Source organism: Micrasema longulum, unplaced genomic scaffold (assembly GCF_059751315.1).
Source record: "Micrasema longulum isolate JH-2025_06_02 unplaced genomic scaffold, ASM5975131v1 h1tg000597l, whole genome shotgun sequence".
Lineage (NCBI taxonomy): Eukaryota > Metazoa > Arthropoda > Insecta > Trichoptera > Brachycentridae > Micrasema > Micrasema longulum.
The window spans coordinates 1,872,247-1,892,353 of NW_028277793.1; the positions used below are offsets into that span (position 1 = coordinate 1,872,247).

The 20,107-nt window shown below is 29.2% G+C and overlaps 1 protein-coding gene across 1 annotated transcript in view; it reads right to left on the reverse strand.

Moving 5' to 3' along the window:
• The window catches only part of LOC148280308 (synaptogenesis protein syg-1-like), a 243,498-nt gene that overhangs the window by 13,765 nt on the left and 209,626 nt on the right, over window positions 1-20,107 (reverse strand). The window contains exon 14 of the mRNA XM_088228614.1: window positions 7,513-7,740. Within this exon, the coding sequence (XP_088084740.1) occupies window positions 7,513-7,740 (228 nt within the window). The remainder of the gene's footprint in view (window positions 1-7,512; window positions 7,741-20,107) is intronic.

The window sequence follows — 20,107 nt, forward strand, 5'->3', positions numbered from 1 at the left end:
CCCTTCATAAAATGGCTCCAAAATACCTATCGGACCTTTGTATTAGGGAAAATAATCAAAGAAAATCTACTCTTAGGTCAGCATTTAATTCAGGAAGAGGAAAACTTGTCGAAATCCGGCGCTCCCCAAACACTAGATTTGGAGATCGTGTTTTTGCCGCCGCCGGCCCCTCTGCCTGGAACCAATTGCCTTCAAACTTACGAATCATCGACAGTCCCAGTCAGTTCAGATCCCAACTGAAATCCCACTTCTTTAAACTATCATACCTTCAATTTAAATCTGCAAATATAATATATTACTTAAGTTAAGTTAGAATGAAAGTTTAGATATACAATTGTAAAGCGCCCTTGAGGTGATTTTTTACAAAAATGGCGCTATATAAATCAGCCAAATATTATTATTAACAATGATACGGACATATAAAAAAAAACAATAGAGGTGAAATTTCCGAGGAGACCTACAAAAAAGCAGCTAAAGAAGTAACAGAAAAAAACATCTTTTCGAAGAGCTGCCAAAGCATACAAAGTAAATTTGATGACATTACATCGTTACATAAAACGTCAAGAGAATGGTCCAACCACATCTAACATAGTGAGTTACAACAAACCGTAAACTTCAGCAATAAAGGTTTCAGCTCTTTAACTTCACTAAAATCAACGAATGGAAGAATTGAAGAAATATGGACGTTTAAACATAGGCAAAATGGTGAATGTTACACAGTGTGTAAAGTGGCCACTTTAACTAGCCAATGACAGGTCATAAGCCTTGTAAATTCCTAGACTTCCATATTCCCTTATTTAAGGTATTCTTCATCCCTGTTGTAATTTGTTAATTATTATATAAATTACAATCTTTATCTATCAAGCATTTATATTTTTAGCGAGGCGTTACATTACATTATATAATTTAATAAAAATTAGCTTTGCTCAAGTTAACCCCCTACGTGTTCGACCTAATTATAAAAGCGATTAAAAATAATTGTGTTTTTTACCGTTATCTTGATATACTTAGTTCCATAAGTGCTGTTTAAGCACGCGTTGTATAAGTTGTACATTGAAATTTGTAGGTATGTACTATGTGAACGTGTGTTCGTGGTGTTCCGGTTGTATCTAGACAATTATGCGTATTATTTCGCTTCTATGGACATATTCGACACCCTTGTTTCTCTGGACAGTAGTGTAAAGGGTTAAACTAATTCCCACGTGACGTATGATCAAGTTTACTCTGGTATAATCAAGTTTTGTACACCGAGGAACTGTTACATTTATATATTTGTACATATGGCTTATATCATATATCAAAAATAGAAGTCAAACAGTAGCTGTGTTAGGATTGAACTCAAACAGCATCTACATTTCATCCGGTGTTCCTCAAAGATCCCACTTAGGACCTTTATTATTTTTAATTTACATAAATAGCATTGGAAAATTTATCAAACATTCTAATTTTCTCATGTTTGCTGACGATACTAAATTATTTTTAAAAATGAAGTTAGAAAATAATTGTGGGGAATTACAAAATGACCTAAATAAACTAGCGGATTACGGTTCCCATAACTTAATTGGTCTTTTTATGTTAAAAAATTGTTGTTTTTAATACTTATTTTGTATGACTGTATGTTTTCTGAATAAAATAAAAAAATAAATAAATAACCAGCTATTCTTACACACTGATAAATGTTTCGTTATTTCGTTCACTAGAAACATAAATAAAATTGTTTTCAACTATGAAATTAACGGTAATATTCTTGTCCGGAAAAACGAGTTGAGAGATTAAGGTGTGATTATGGATGAAAAATACTTTTTTGATTCCCATATTCAGGCGTCTATAAATAAGACTTACAGAAATCTGGGCTTTATTATACGCACTACTCAACCATTAAAAACAACCGCATCCCTCAAAATCTTATATAATACATACGTTCGCAGCCATCTTGAGTTTGCATCTGTTGTTTGGAATCTTCGATATACAATTTATATATCACAATTAGATAGAATACAGAAAAGATTCCTTAAACTTACATATTTTGACTCGTATGAAGACTCTTCTTCTTTTCATAGTTTAAATTCCCTTACTAAACGTAGAAGTATTTCTGATCTGTCTGTTCTCTTAAAAATTTTAAACAATTTTATCAATAGTCCATATCTCTTGTAGCGTATTTAAATTAATCGTCCCGTAAAGTCAACATGAGGAGTTTATTATTTTTATAATTCATTGCCCAAAAAAAAATATGTTTAAAACTCGTTTATTTATCGTAGTTGCTCCAAATTTAATTTACTTTGTCCCCATTTAGATATTTTTAATACAAAATTTTGTGACTTAAAAAAAAAACTTTTTGAAACACTGTAAAATGAAACATTTGTCAGTGTGTAATAAGTTTATATTCATTTAAATATGTTTATTTTATTATGATATCAAAATTTTGAATTAGTCAACTATATTATGAAAATCCCTCTCCTTCACTCCTCCACTCTGTTTCTTAATCCCTTAACCTTCTTACGAGCTCTTTTTTTAATATTGTGTAACAAGTTCTCTCATTATATTTGTGAAAAACTTTAACTGGATGTATGTACTATTTTCTATATTTTGTATTCTTATATAACAACTGTTGTTTTTCCTTAATAAATATAAAAAAAAATGTTTATTTTTATTTTCTTTTATAAATTTATTGCATAAAGTTAGTTTACATATTTAATAACAGGGAATATATATAAAACTAATTAATATAAAATGAAAACCGAGTGTTCGCTGTTAATGATAGTTTCCGTCTAACATGGCTCAGCCTGTTCTAAGATGGAGATTTTTATCTTTTAGAGCATATAACTAGTCCTATACTAATAAAACAATAAAAAATAAAATGAAATTACTTAATTATAAATGCCTAGCTAATCAAATTTAATATGGATATGGATTGGTACTTGAAGCGTAAGGCTTATCATATTACATTCATAAAACAAAAATGATCAAGATACGCCGCGATTGGTGTACCAATGCAGTGCCCTATGCACCTTTAGGTGGGGAAAGGGAATGATGATGATTATATAATATACACGCATAAAAAAAACATTTTTTTTAATAAAAACTGAATTATAAACAAAACGTTTTCTACGATTTTTAAAAATATTGCAAATATACTAAAAAAGTGTTTTTTTCTAGTGAGTCATAGCAAATCCATCAACAGGTTTAAATGTTTTATGTTCTTTTTACTGTTTATTTAAATGACATTAAATTTTGACACTGCAGAATAAATATATTTAACGCATGAAAAAACTTGATTTGGTTTACAAAATTTTGAAAAGTCGAATAGTTTACAATTCAGATAAAACTTAAAGTATCTGTGAAAACATATTTGACTGCAGCGTGCTGGATCAACAAGATTCCAGTTAAATATTTATTTAAACATTTCATTAGACTCGGATGTTTGTAATTTTTCCCGGATCCGAAGCTGAATATGAATAATCCTCATAATATTCTGTAATCAGTAGGTGCATTGGACACTAATGAACGGCTCAATGTACGATTAGTTGGAGATAAAAAATACAATTAACATAAACACAATTATCCTTATCGCAACCCACTAATCTGTTTACTGTTTCTATTATATATTATGCATGTTTTTATTTATTTGAAAATTTATTTATTAACCCTTGCGGATTATAACATTCATTTTACAATAATAATATTTCATTTTTCATTCATACTCTGTTATTGATAATAATATTTTTTACATCCTTTGAAAAGTTTGTCTGAGTCTTTTATTTTGTCTGGTAGTTTATTGCATAATTTCAGTCCCTAATTTATAAGTCTCGATTGTCCTTGTCTCGTTTTGGAATATTGTATGTAATATTGTTCTGATATTCTTGTATTATGTCTATGTTTATTACGATTTTTTTCAAGTTTTAGTTTTTTGTCTACAATAATATCAGTGGCTAACTTATGAATAAATTTTAAATATTCTAGTTGAAAAAGTTCATTGACATTAAATTGTTTAGTTTTTTTAAAGAGTTAGTTATTAAATAACCAAGAAGAGGGAAATGTGTAGTTGTCAAAACTAGTCATTTGTATCAATAAAAAATGGTTGCTAAAATAAAGTTTCTTTATTTATCTCTCAAAAATAGAAGAATGATCCACAAAGTTAGTGCTACTAAAATATAAAAAAATAGAAAAAAATAAATCAAATGATGGTTTTAAAATAACTAAAAACAATGTAACACTTAAATTACAAATTAAGAAAGTTAAAACTATTTTTTTTTCTTTATGTAATCACTTTGTTAAGTATCCCAGAGGTATTATGTTACGAAAATGGTGCCTTATAAGTTATCCATAAAAATAATAACACACTTATTTGAAGCCAAATGATATTTTTAGAGAATACGTAAGTTTATATTAGGGGAATAAGCCATAAATTATTACCAAATAAAATATGAAATAATTTCAAATGTACAATAATTACAAACGAATTGTATTTTACTTACTCATGTTTTATGCCCATGAAAGTAAATATAATAAAATTCATTTTAAAATGCGTAAAGATTTTACAATTTATATTAAAACCTACTGTTAACCAAGTAAGTTTACATGGAGACCTTCCACGTAGAAAAATAAGAATTTTTACCATGCGTTTTTTATGATCGATGCGTATTTTCCGTGCCAGAAATTACACGCAAGCAAATGATTTTCATACTCTTGTATTTTTCACTATATTTAAAAACACTCGGCGAAAAAGCTGTATTTAACGTGGAGACTTCCGTATGAGACTTTTAAAATCTGCATATCCACGTTGAGAAATAATAGTCTTAAACACACTTTAAAAGAGAAACTGCGAGTTTAATGTGTTTTTTTAGAAACAAAACCAAGAAACTATAAAATGCAATCTTTTAAAAATACGGTTAAAAAAATAACCTTTAACGAATTTCAGAGGAAAAATCTTTGTTTTGTAAGTTAATTCGATGGTTTAAAATAAATTGTAACGAATTATTTTTGTTTTATTTTTGTCTAAAATCGATAAATATATTTTTATTAGTTTGACCAAATGTTTTTAGACAAAAGACTGGATTTCACCCCCTAAGGAGTCACTAAGATTAACAAATTACAACAGGGATGGAGAATATTCATTTGTTAACATTGCTGGTTAACATTGTTATAAGCTGTGTTATTGGATTCATGAATTTAACTCTCGAAATAAGGTACGTCTTAAAAAACTATAAAAGATTTTGAAATATTATGTGAATCAATGAAAATCTTAAATTGAATTATTAAGGAATAAAAGCTATACATTCTGTTCATTAAAACTATTTGGTAGCATAAATTGTTTTGTACTTTTTTTTATTCATAAAAGAATGATATAAAAAAAGCACACAACAAAATGAAAGAAAAACTCGCTAAACCACGAGACCGGCTTATCAGCTGGTTTTTATTTAGAGATATGTATGTAGATGTAAAAACCTGTTATACAAATTAAAAATACAATGTAAATGTTATATAAACCCAATATTTTAATTTCAAAAATTACTATGATTAATAACTTATAAACCGCCATTTGCATTTCCACATCTCAAGGGCTCAAGGGTATTTAACGAAAAATGAGTATTTTAAAGAATTTATCCGAATACCCATAAAATTTTATTTTGTGCCATTTCTATGAAAAACGAAAATATTCTACGACATTTTGCATCTATAAATTGCGAAAGATTTGCGCATTATATTATTATTTGAATTGAATTGTGATTGTTTTCTATTAAATAGTAAAAGTAATTAATTTTAACAAAGTAACATTACAAAGCTACTATTACTACCATTACGCCATTTCTCCGTAGGGGGTAGATAGAGAGGATAGACCGCCACACACGTATATCCGGATATACATTCCTAGCTTCTTTCACATTTATACATCTTGTACATACCCTTTGGTTGTGTCTGCTTTCGACATGGCCGGACTTGAGATTTAGATTTTTCTAATCATTCCACGTCTTTCTTGGTCGTCCACGTCTTATGTTACCATTCATCCTTGCCAATCTTGCCATATTATCATATCTTACCTTTTTTTTATTACTTATATTATTATTTATTTATATATTTAATAATTTTTTTTACACAATTCAAATGTTTTTTATTCAATGTTCTTTTTTATATTTGATATGCCATATATTTTTTAAGGATGTTTTTGTTACATGTAGTAAATATGGTGATATTGATTGTGAAAATTTTATGTTTTATCTCAATAAATGTTAAATTAATATATTGTAAATAAAATAAATATACAAAATAATCTTACCAATTACCTTTCTCAGATTTGCACTCGCCGGATTTTACCATTCGTACCCTGTTATACATTGATTTCTCACACATTAGTCTAAGCGACCGCATTTCGACTACATTTACTATGCTTTTATCCTTCCTCTGCCAGTTTCATGCAATCTATGTTTTACTTCCCATACACGAGTGACACCCTAATTCTTTTCTTTTTAAATGAATAACCCGCTAAGATTTTAGAGGCCTGTCAGCAGGTGGAAAGAAGGATAATATGGAAGGAAGTTATGTAAAGATGCGTGTGCGTGTATACAGGATGCCTTTTAATTTCAATATATTAATTTTTACAATAATTTAGTTGTAATCATTAATATTGTTAATTTTATTTGAATGTAGGATGTGTTTTATATTAATGAATAACATTTTAAATTTTTTGATTTTTATTTTCAATTTTTGTATCCTTAACTTTATTTGATTATGTATTTTAATGGTGATTGCACATAATTTCTGAAACATAATGAATGTAATTGGTTTTATAAAATATGATTGTATATTATATATTATTCTTCGTTGTTTGCGAACCAAATATATACACATTCAATAATACAACACAACACCCAGATGAATAGAAAAAAACATTTTTTTTTTCTTGCAACTGGCGGTAATCGATCTCGCAACTTTAGTTCACAGTTGGCCGCCTAAACTAACAGCGCCACGGCGCCTGTTATATTTATTATCATTATCAACATTTGACCACAAAGTTAATGGGTAAAATATAAATTATAAAATATTAAGTCTACCAAATTGTCATTTGTTTCTTAAATTCCATTTTATAACCAAAATGCATGGTTTCGAGTTTCTCTCGGAAAAAACAAAATAATATATTTTTTTACATCCCTACATGTTTTATTATTTTTTTACTCAATTGATGCAATGTTTCATAATCAGTGATGAAATTTGCGTGTATGTAGAATATATAATAAACATACATTAATAAAACAGGCCCTATGGCATGGAATGCTCTCCCAGCAGAGGTGCGAGGCTGTAAAAGTGAAGTGATGTTTCGGAAAAAACTTAAAACCCACTTGTTTTCTAAATCATTTGAATAAATCCGTAGCGTGTGACAACAAAATAAATTATTTTAATTAAATTACAAATTTAAAAGAATCACTATGTAAAGCGCCTTTAAGGTATTTTATTACGAAAATGGCGGTATATAAGTTATCCATAATAATAATAATAATAAAATATTCCAATATTTACCATAAGTCGCCGGTATGAGATCTGGGTCCCGATCGTCCCCCGTTTCCAGGGGTGCTGTTTTGGGGGCCGGAGGTGGCCAGCGCTTCTCCTGTACGGGGGCCGGAGGCGCGCCCGCCCCTCTTGAGCGCCGGGCCCTAAGCACAATGAGGCCCCCCAGAACCAGGAGAGACAGGAGCCCCCCGGCCAGGGCTCCCCACCCGGCGGACAGGCGCATGGAACTGTGGACTGCTGGACAAAAATTACATTATTTTTTATTTATTTATTTTAATTTAATTTTATAAAGTAATTCAACAAAGATACATGATTGAAAACACACAGTTTGAAGTTATTCGTCGACACAATTTCACATGCATGAATGTATATATTCAATTATAGAATTACATAAAATAGATAGAATTACATTTGTTGATAAGTAAATGTGCTGTTTACAATGAAAAAAAATATAGGAACTAATCATCATTATTAATTTATCATTTATATGGATCATTAAAAGAATCTGGCTGTGGTCCAATGGCTACTCACGTAGGCAAGTTTGATTCTCGGTGAGAGCATACACATTAAATGTGATTTTCCTTAAGCCTGGGTGTTCTGTAATGCATTTCATCATTGTAATAGGGCCTTAGGCCTGTTGTGGTAAAAATAAAAAAAAGACAATTTATGTATTTAGATTATCCTTTACATGAAGGTAAGGTGAACAGTCTAACGGTTAATGAAATATTGGAGTAAATCACATTAAAAATAAATATTTAATATTGACCCTGCCAAGAATTGAACCTGGAACCTTAAGTTTGCTTTGCAAAAGCGTTAACCATCATAGAGAGTAGCCATTGAATAAAAAAGGCTCGTCTAGGATTCAGGTTCTGTTTCATACGCAGAACTGTATTCTTCACCCGCGTGGACACGGAACGATATGAAATACGATTAAAAAATATATTCGTAATGCAATTATTTTTAGTTTAGAAATATTGTATTTTCGTTCTGGTATGGGGTTCTCTGATCTGTGAGTCCGCAACAGTAGCCAAGGGACCACGAGCCGATTCTAATTGCTGTAATAATGTAGTTTTCTATGCACCACCCTGTGCGGAAAGTGAAATGTTAACGATTTTTTATCGACCGAGGAATTCGAAGAAAAATAATATATATTTAGCACAATAAATCTTGCCAGCGTGTAAAGAAAACGCAACACAAAGTGTTTCCTAGAGAGAGATACAAGAATTGCTTGTAAAAACAGAAAAATAAAGGTAATTTACCTTCCGTAAATATGTTATTATCTTGAGTAACCTCTGAGGTGGTATAATCGTGAAGGAGTAATGGATTGTAGGAAGGATAAGGAGATTGTCCTTATTGGAAACCTTTGTGTAAAAGCTATTTGTACTTCTGAGGGTTTGTTTATTGGAATGAACAAAATAGGAAACAATAATATGATTGTAATGTATTCCTAATACTATTTTTTTCGTAACAATATTGTATTTTTATGATTGCTTTTATTTTTTTGACGAAAAAAATATTTTCATATAATGTAATATTTAATTGATTTATTTTATTTATTTTATTTTATTTGGGATTTTTATAGCTATTACATAAAAAAAATAAGTAGAAATATATGACCAATACTTAGAGCCAATTAAAAAAATCCACTGTAAATCTAATAATACATAATAAACAAGAGATGAGTTTACGTAATTTTATGTGTGAACGTTTGTATTCATGTGTGTGTATGTGAATGTGTGTATGCGTGAATGAATGAGGGAGAGGGTACATGTGTGTGTGGGAATGAATGAGGGAGAGGGTGCGGGTGTGTGCGTAAGTATAAAAAAATAATTTTAAACTTGTAATTATATTGAAAAGGGTACAGAAAAAAGACCTTGGTAAGAAGTTTGACAATTTAAAAAATAAAAAATATATAGTTTATGCTACCTACATTTGATCCCTTTTTGTTAAAATTTAAATCAAGAAATGTTATATATTGTATTTTTTCAAAAGTACGGTAAATTTCAAAACCTTATTCTAAAAAAAAATAAGCATTTCATGTTTAAATTTAATTTATACTCACTGAATGATAATTGTGCAACTAGTCCCACACAATACGGTAGGTAACCACAAAATGCAGTAAATACGATATAATACTCGTATCAACAATAAAACAAGGTAGGTATGACGATCCCCGTACGTTGATTCAAAACGAGCAAACAAATACATATTATATGCACATACATAATATATAAATAAGAATAACATATACGTTTGATAGAATTTATTCAAAATAAAAATCAGTTGGCCGGCAGGCAGTACTGGGATACATATTTATGTTAAAAGATTTTTTCAAGTTATATTTATTCAGAAATAGAGAGAAACGGAGAAGAGGATGCGGACAAAGACAATTTATTACCTATGACAGTTTTGATAAATTTAATATTTTTTGTAATTACATCTATGTCGTTAAATTTCCGGTTTAAAGTATCCATAATACGGTTAATCGTAGTTTATTTTGTAAACTTTGTTCTGCATTTAGGTATGTGAAAAAGTTATGTACAATACGTTTGTCTCTGTGGTACCTTAAGATAAATACGGGTAACCAATTCGGGGAAATCTATTTTATCAGATATTATGTTGGTGAGTAACACTATATCAGCCGTGGTTCGTCTATCAGCGAGAGTTTTGACTATTATGAAAAATGCACGCTTGGCGATAATCTGTGAAATTGAGATGTAGTCTACGGTTTAAGTTTTTTATAAACATTTTTTGAATTCTTTCAATTTTGCAGGAATGAATTTTATAAAAAAAAGACCAGACAGGGGAATAAATTACAAGTAAGCTACGAACATGAGAAAAATATTTTTTCTAAGAGTATCGGTATTTTGAAATGGTTTGCCTGTGCGTCATATAAATCCTAGTGTTCTAAAAGATTTTCAGTGATACTATCGATGTGACGATTAAAAGTTAATTTTTCGTTTATCAAGATACCTTAATCACGTACCGTTTCGACAGATTGAATATTCGTATTATTTAATTTGTAATTGAAATCGATAGCACAGGTCTTTCTTTTAAATGTTATTTTTAGGCATTTTTCAGGGTTAAGCGATAGTTTATTATTATTACAATAATCTGACCGTCTAGTGAGGTCCTCCTGCATTTTATGAGTCATTGGTATTTTATATATTTAAGTATACCTTCATGTCATCTGCATACAAAATGTATTTAGAGTTATTAAAATAATTACCCATATCATGAACAAAGAAATTGAATAAAAGGGGTCCTAGATGGCTACCTTGAGGGACGCCAGATGAAAGCAAGGAAAAGTCAGAAGAGTGCCCGCCAACGACTGCAGCCTGACTCTTTTCACTAATTTAAGAACCAAGCCAGCATAAAAGATCTCTATTAATTCCAATTGCCATTATCTTGTTTAAGAGTATTGAATAATCAACACGATCGAACGCCTTCAAATAATCAGTGTAAATAACATCAGATTGTAATCTCTTGGCCATATACTCAGTAATATCGGTTGTTAAGAGCGTTAAATTAGAGACTATTGATCGTTTTCGCATAAAACCGTGCTGTTCATTTGGAATATGTGAAGCAACTTCAGATAGGAAGTTATTATAAACTAACATTTCCAATATTTTGCTGAACACTGGTAAGATTGAGACTGGTCGATAACTTTATTTTTGTTGCCACTTTTATGAATGGGAATGACGAGTGCTCTTTTCCAGTGAACCGAAAAGACTCCATCTTTTAATGAGCGATTAAATATAATTGTTAGTGGTTTGGCGAGTTGATTTGCACATTTGATTGCGAATAATGGAGGAATGTCATCACTTCCAGCACCTTTGCTAGCATCCGATGTAGTTATAATTTTGTGAATATAAGGAAAAAAAATGCCTCGAGCATACGGTACTACAAGAATTTGTGTCTGGGTAAGTTTTTACAAGATGGAAAATGTAGGAAAGACACAAATATATCAACCGAATGAAAGATATAAAGGAAAATGTCAAAATCTGGAATTTGCATGGCTTTTGATCTGTCATTGTTAGTTTTAAATGATCACTTTACACGTCATGAAAAATTTACTGTTCTGCTATATGTTTGCGATTTCAACATCTACACAATTTTTGCATATACCTGAATATTGTATATATTATTGAACTCGGCAATAGTTATTCCCACGTATCGGATATATAATATCATTTAAAGTGATGTATTGTTCCTATAGAACAAACCGTTTAAACTTTTTCAAATATGTTGAATGGTAATTAAACCTATAATTATTATAGTAAAATTATAATATAAAAAAGTGACTTAACGATTTTCTTGTTATATTTATCTATTTACATATTTAAGTTTATTGTACATTATTTGAGACATAAGTCCCAACTCCATGGGACTAAAAGTCCTGTGTTGAGATGGGACGAGAAATTAGTTGACACAGACACATCAGACATATCACCACAAATATAGGACCAGAAACATAATTTAAAAAAAACAAAACATATATATGGCACACCAATATGGTAAACACTAAACTCAAACATTCGAGAAATCATCAAGGTGTTTCCTACTCAAATCCCTCCCACTAAGGAAAATCCAGTCCTTAACTCCTTTCTTGAAAATAGTTTTTGTCTTTGATAGCTTTAAACGCTCTTCCAAAATATTGAACACTCTCGGTGCGATAAATGAGAGATACTTCTGAGCAAAAGTCGTACGGGTTTTGGGTATGACATAATTCGTTCACTGGAAAAACCTCATTCGGACATTTTGCTTAGACCTCTCCTTATTGTTCGACCAGAAAGGATGTAAACGATTCTTTTAGGTACAGTTGTCTCATATCCAGCACCTTCACGTATTGGAGCAATTACCCCTTATTAACTATTTATTTGTGCTTAATTTTTTTCGTATATTTAAAATATATTCTAGTAAATTTCTATTGTATTTTTTTACTCTATTTCCTGACTTAAAAAAAATAAATATTTCTTTAAACTATTTTTGTCTGTTCATAATTTTAATTTATTTTATGTTCATTATTTTATACGTATACAGTATTATATCTGTACTCTTTTTATTTGATATTATTATAAACTTATGTCTGAGCACCCGATGACAAACTATTATTGAATAGTTTACCGGGACAAAATATATTTTAATACTTTGTTTAATGTATTAATATTGTAATAATCTGTATATTTTAATGAATAAAGACTCTTTATTAAATTTGATTGTTAAATTGTTTTAAACTTCTACTGAATGTGATATAAAATTTTTATATTTAATTTCTGTTTCTAAATCTTGGATAAAAGAAATGTTTGCTTTTTAAAAATAATAAAAGCAAATATGGTCATATTATAAATTTCGTAAATGACAATTTAGCCGTATATGTTTTTAAAATAAAATAAATAAAAATATTTATCATAGTAAAAATAGGTGTGCTTTCACATTATTTGTACTTACTTGGGTGACAGCTGTAACCTTTAGGTGAAGTTTTGTACATCAATACTAATATTTTATTCAGAAAAACATGTATGTTGAAAAGAGAATGGATGTAGGTAATAAACTTAAACTGTGTACTAAGAACAGCGAGTGATTGGTGGTAAAAATATGTCAATCGAAAATGGAGTTTTAGTCCTGACACTTATGTATATATGTTATATAATTGAAACATGTAGCTGGCAGAGGAAGGATGAAAGCAAAATAGGCGTGGTTGAAATTAGATGTGAGGAAAATGGATGTATGAATTGTAAATCAGACGAGGATATCAAGAACAGGAGAGTGTTCATTTCATTAATTTGAAAGCATGAGTTAATATTTAATAATCCCTGGACTGTATCTGAAGCTTAAAATAAGGGAAATTGGATACAAAAAATGTTTTCTTGCGCGCGGTAAAAATTAGAGCATTACATTATACGGCAAAGTTTCTTGAAAATGTACGCAAAAAATAATTAAAAGTATTTTAACGAAAAATCACTAATTTGAACGAAGTCACTGGTTCATATGAACTAACAAATAATATGAGAGCTGTGAAGGATATCCGGTTTGCTCACCGTAAACGAACCAATCGGAAGAACTGACAGAAAAGAACCTTTGACGTCACACGCGGAGTTTTTTCAGATATACAATACTTAACGAATCATAGCGCTGATAATGCGATACATAATTTATTTATTTTTAAATGTTGGCTCAGTTAAATAGTTTATTAAAAAATATATATTTTGTTAAATACACTGAACTTCTTCATTACCTTTAGGTATGTATTATCATTAATATCAAATGATCAAAATACGCTGCAATCAAACTATCAATACAGTGCCCTATGCGCAGGTAAGGTAATGATGATAATAATGTAGAATTCATATTTAAAGTACTAACTTTATTGTTATTCATTATAATAAAATAAATAAAAACAACTTAGTTTTTAACGACTTATTTTTTATTTTTTCTACCGATCGGTTTCAAAGCTATACGAGTACAAGCTTTTTTAAAATCAAGGTATACTTTACTCACTCAATTCTATTGTATTTAATTTGATCAATATTGACTAAATATTACATATGGAGCTAATAAATCAAGTCTATTTGTCTTGTCAGGATGGGAAACGTAATGTGAGAAGGGTATGATATTTGAAACTAGACAGAAGCGGACTAAATGAGATATTATTGATATGGTTTTTTATTTTTTTTTTCTTATTGTGAATTGCTTTTTTAATTTCTTAGATTTCTTAGACGCCAAATTTTCATGTTTTATTTTCAACAAGAAAGAATCGGGTTGTGGTCCTGTGGCTGGTGTCTCGGACGGTCTGTGGTTCGAATCCCACTCTACCCCATCTTGATTCCCATTTTCTAATAGTGAGTTATTTACAACTCGTTGAAAATTGCGCTCAAAATGAAATATTTCGGTAAATTATAAGAACGCAAATATTTCTTTTTTTAATAAAAAAAAACTTTTAATTAAGTGTCTTTATTAAAATTACGATTATTTTATATCAGATGGTTTATGATTTCTAAAAAAATATTATTATTTAGACACCTTATATGTATATATTAAGCTGATTTATATACCGTTATTTTTGTGAAAAAATCACATCAAGGGCGCTTTACAATTTTTACGCAAACTAACATTCGAACTAAGCTAAAGATACATATTATATTTTCTGATTTAAAATTGAGGGTACTTCGAATTTATTTGAACACTTATTCGAAAATGATTTTTAAATTTCATTCTAAAATTTCTTTTAGTTTTTCCAATGTAGATTGAATCGCAATCAATACAATTTAATTGGTATATGCCAGATTTATTTTTATTTTTATTTAAGGACTTTTCTGTTTGTAATATTTAGTAAACATTGATAAAATAAAATAGGATAGACTTCATTAGTTAAGTATACTTTGATAAATAAGCTGTATGGCTTTAAAAACAGTCGGTAGAACAAGTAAAAACTAAGTGGATTAAAGTTGTTTTTATTTATTTTATTATGATGATTATGATTTGCATATTATAAATATGAAAAAGGTAGCAAAGTAACAAAAAGCGGGAATGTTTTTTAGTTCAGCAAATTACTGTCGTGTTTTTGTATGTAATAAAGAAATTAAAATTTGGAATTCGAACAAGGTAGTAATTTATGATCAAGATAATGAATTCAAAGTTATACCAAGTGTAACTGGTTTTATGAACCCACTCCAAACTGGCAATAACTAATAGGAATATGAAAATGAGCCTGTTTCACAAATTTTTTCGTTTTTATTTCGATGTTAATCAAATTTTAACGAACTATAAAATAGGGATTTTTATTCGAATGCCAGAAGGGTGTAATTTCCAACTGACATAAAATTATACATTTGTCATTAAAGTGAACAGCCTCGTAATAAACAAACTTACTAATATCTCAACTGAGACGAAGGTTTTTTTTTACAACAGCAAAGAGACCTAATTACAGTACAGAACACCTAGTATAATATATTTTATCACCAGGGCAGTCTTCTTTATTTCATCTTAATTTTTGTTTTTATTAGGAAAAACAACAGAAAGTGTAAAAAAAAATTAGTATAAAAATACCAATCAAATCTTGATTAAACTTTGCTGTGTGGGAAATAAAATGTTTCCATGTAAATCATTTAAATCTGTACCGGAGAGGCAGACGGATACAAATCCAAACGTCAAATGTTACACAATTCCTCTTTCTTCTCTAACTCATACAGTGTCCATGCGGCTCGACTGTGGAATCATCTCCCATCCACCATCAAAGATGTTACTACATTATCTCTGTTTAAATCACGTCTGAAGAAACATCTCCTTTCTCTTCCTTAATCTCTCCTCCTTTTCTGTTTCCTCTTTCCGCTTTTTTCCTTTTTCCCATTGAGTAATAGTTTTGATTTAAGGTAATTTATAAACAAATACGTTTATTTCTATTTTTATATATTTTTAAATTTTTAATCTTTTTTTTTTCTATTGAATATGTTCTGTAACTTGAATTATAAAAATAAAACTTTTATTTTATTGGTTGGTTGGAAGAAATTGCCATTTGGCAATAAGCCCGCCAATGTACAAATAACATTATGTACAAAAAGTTAAATAAATAAAATAAATAAAAAATGTTCAACACAAGCCTAAAGAATTTACTTTCTCTAAGTGATTTCTTATAATTTATAACATTAATTTGTATATTCAGTATCTTAATACATTGGTTCATTCATTTTAATTTGTATATTCAGTATCTTAATACATTGGTTCATTCATTATAATTTGTATATTCAGTATCTTAATACATTGGTTCATTCATTATAAGACTTACATTTCTTCAAAATCAATGGAAATGATCATAAACTGGATACGAAAATCAAAATGCCATTTCATCAAATTCTGGATTTGCATTCGTTTGCATCTGAGGTACAGAAATATGCGCGCTTACGCAAGCGAAAAGAAAAGTTTTCTTGGTTCACCGACAAGTACTAAGCCATTGAAATAGCCTTTAAACGCATTGTACATTATTCCAGATATTTTTTTTCATAAATATAAATAAAGCAATCTAATATTATAATAGTAAAAGAAGTATAAACACCACGGTAGACCATTTACTATGTATAGATCTGCTTTCGTAATTTATTGTGCAACCATTTAATATTTCTATTATTAAAACATACATATATATTTTTTTAAACTGTGTTTTTATCTTTTATAATTTTTAAACTAGTTTCTTTAATTTGTATAATTTATTGTTTGTATTATTACATTTGATTATTGTTTATAGCAAATAATTGAATGATTAAACAAGGAGGAAGGTTACGGGATTTTGGATAAGAAATGTTTTCTTTCGCGCGGTAAAAAATAGAGCATTGAGAATGTATGAATAAAATTATAAAAAATAACTACTTTGAATGACGTTACTAGTTCTGAATGATAGAGTATTGTGATTGATTTCCGGTTTACGGGAAGCAACTCGCCAATCAGCAGAACTCACATGCGAAGTCATTTAAAAAAAATCATTACTTAAAAAAATTATGGCGCTGACTATACGATACACAAAAATATTTTTTTAGAAATGCCTTAGTTTGATAGTCTATTAACAAAACCTTTTCTTGAAATTTTAAAACACGGAACTTCCTCATAAAAGGTGAGGGGTCTTGCACCATTATATAACGTGTATGTAATTAATGTATGTATCCAGTTCTGTCATTGTTCCTGAATAAAATAAATAAAAAACAAAATCATTCGTATCAATCTTACAATCGATTTCTGACTGTCTATCTTTTTGACTCTTATTGATTTATTTGACTATTTGTAGATTACATTTGCATATTGGCGGGCTTATTGGCAAATGGTTATTACTTCTAACCAACAAATAAAGAAAAAAAAGTGTTACGTATTCAATTTTAGTTTTAAAACATATGCGAACAAAATTGATACATAAATAGAATAAGGACTATAGTAATAATATATATACATTGTAAGAAAATAAATAAATCTATATGAATACTATGAAAAAAGGGGAGAATAGAATGATGCCGTTATTTAAAAATAATTCAACGAAAGAACAGAAGTACGATATGAAAATTATCGTATTTTTAAAAAGATTATACTGTATTAAGTCTTTGTAGAAAAGTCTTTGCCCGGGTGGAAAAAGAACATTGTGATGGATGTAAAGTATAACCAGAACCCTAGACGTATTTTTTCGATTCAACGATACTATCGATGAAATCTTGGAAAAGAAAAGTTATAGTTGGCGTGTACGCCTACCATGCTTGAGGTCGCCTACCATGCTTGAGGACGCCTACCATGCTTGAGATCTCGTACCATGCTACCAGGCGATTCTTGGGAAGGTAGATAAGGTGGTTATACACTGAAATATTTCACTTCCCCAGAACTGGCACCTGAAGTGTAAGGCTGATCACCTTACGTTTCTATAACAGATGTTCGAGATATGCTGCATTTGGTTTTTCAATGCAGTGCCCTATTAACTATTAGATGCTTATAAGGGAATTAAATACATTCAACTTCTCAAATCGATACAGAGAAAAATTCTAAGACACATTAACTATTACTACTAAATCAATATCCCAAGAGAAATGATAAATTAAGGATTGCAGGGGACTGCTACGAGATATTGCTTGGATTTATATAATATAGTGCTATTAAGCGTGTTGTCTAGATGTTTATTGAAATTTATGTTCATTTTATAATTTTTATTTATGGTATTCTTTAATAATATGCATCCTAAAACTTTATATTTTGTCGTATCCCAACTCAACACAGGGCTCTTGGCCTCATAGAGTTAGGATACTTTATTTAATTATTTTTTTAAAATAAAAAATTACATTTTTTTAAAAATCTATAAAAAATTACAATCGGAACTAAAACTACCTTCATTGTATGACAGACGTGAAATGATTAGTTTTATATTACAGCATAAAATAGTCAACTTTCTGTTCGATTGCCCAGAAATTGTACAATTAATAAGGTTTCATGTATCACAAAGACGTATCAGACAACATATGTTATTTCTAGAAGAAAGCTGTCGAACCAACGTCATTAACACGTTATTAATAAGTTGAAAACTATTGCTTATAAATTGGCGGAATATTGTTGATATTTTTAACACGAGTGATTCACAAATCAAAATATGTCAAGAATCACACTTTTTAATTTAAATTTACTAAGTTTCCTTTTCATTCACAAGCGTATTTTGTATCTTATCTTCATTTTTGTTTTCCATTTTATTTTGTTCTGTAATTGTATTTGGTTTATATAATATAAAATTTTTAAGTTTTTTAATGAACTAAAAACTATTAAAACTAATATATCTATAAATAAATTAAAGTAAATCTAAAGATTTTTTTTGAACAAGTGTAAAAACTACATTAAATTGTAATTAGTATAAATATATTAGTATTTTCTGTTTTTCTTTGTATATCTTATGTTTTTTTTTTTATCATGTACTACTATTTAAAATAATATAAACTCTTATAAAGAAATAACTATAACAGCATAAGTCACTCTCAAAGCACAAGAGTAAGTCTCTTTTATTGGAGAGTTACAGTTATAACATTTACTAGATGTATTAAAGTAGGTTTGTGTAGAATAAAAAAAAACATGTACCATACATGAAATTTATTATTAAAAAAAAAATTGTTTTATTTTAATTTTATCATCTCGTGTATCTACCAATGTAGTAGGTATATTTATTTTGTATATTTATTACTGTGTATAAGTATTAAGGGTGGTAAGCCGTGTAAAATAAAAAAAAATATTAAAGAAGTTCTTGATTTACTTCTTATGCAGTATATTTATACTTTACACTGTTTAACATTAATTGTTCTGTCACCATAATATGATGGAAAAAAAGGTTTTTTACCTCTGTTTTTCGGTTATTCTTGGTATAATGAGTTCTTGAGGTCCAGGAAAAGGAATTCTTTTTTGGTGGTCTTCAGACTCATTAGTGATCTGATTCACAATCTCGAAATCGGGAAGTGTATTTCTTTTGATGTTTCTGACAGAAACTCTTAAGACTGACAGCATCTTTTTTTATTCTCTCAAGGCAGGGTACACAGTTAATTACCCATTGAAAAAAACTCAAAAGAAAATACCCATAAAACTAAAAATTATTTATCTACATTTGTTGCAACAGAGAGAGATAAATTTTTTGAGAAAGGAATACTGCAGTCTAGGCATTTACAAGACTAATGACCTGTCATTGGCTAGTTTCAGTGGCCAGCTGAAACCTTTATCACGTGGATGAGATTTATCTCGCTGAACCAATTCACCTACTAGGCAACGCCTGAAAACCATTTTCCAATTTTTAAACTTCTTATACCAGTTAGTTTAATCAGCAATGTTTTGAATGTGTCATAATATTTGTAGACACGATGGAGTGCCAGCCAATGGCATGTCGAAAGTCCTGTAAAATGCCTAGACTTTCATATTCCCTTTTCAAAAAGTTTTCCCTCTCTGTTGCAACAAATTAAGATCTAAATAATTCCCCGGGGATGAAATCCAGTCTATCTTTAAACATTTGAACATACCCAAAAAAATGTTGAAAAATCTTAAGTTCATTTATTTTTTACAGATTTATTTAGTTCATTTAACAACAGTGAGTATATTTCCTCTTTTTTCAAAT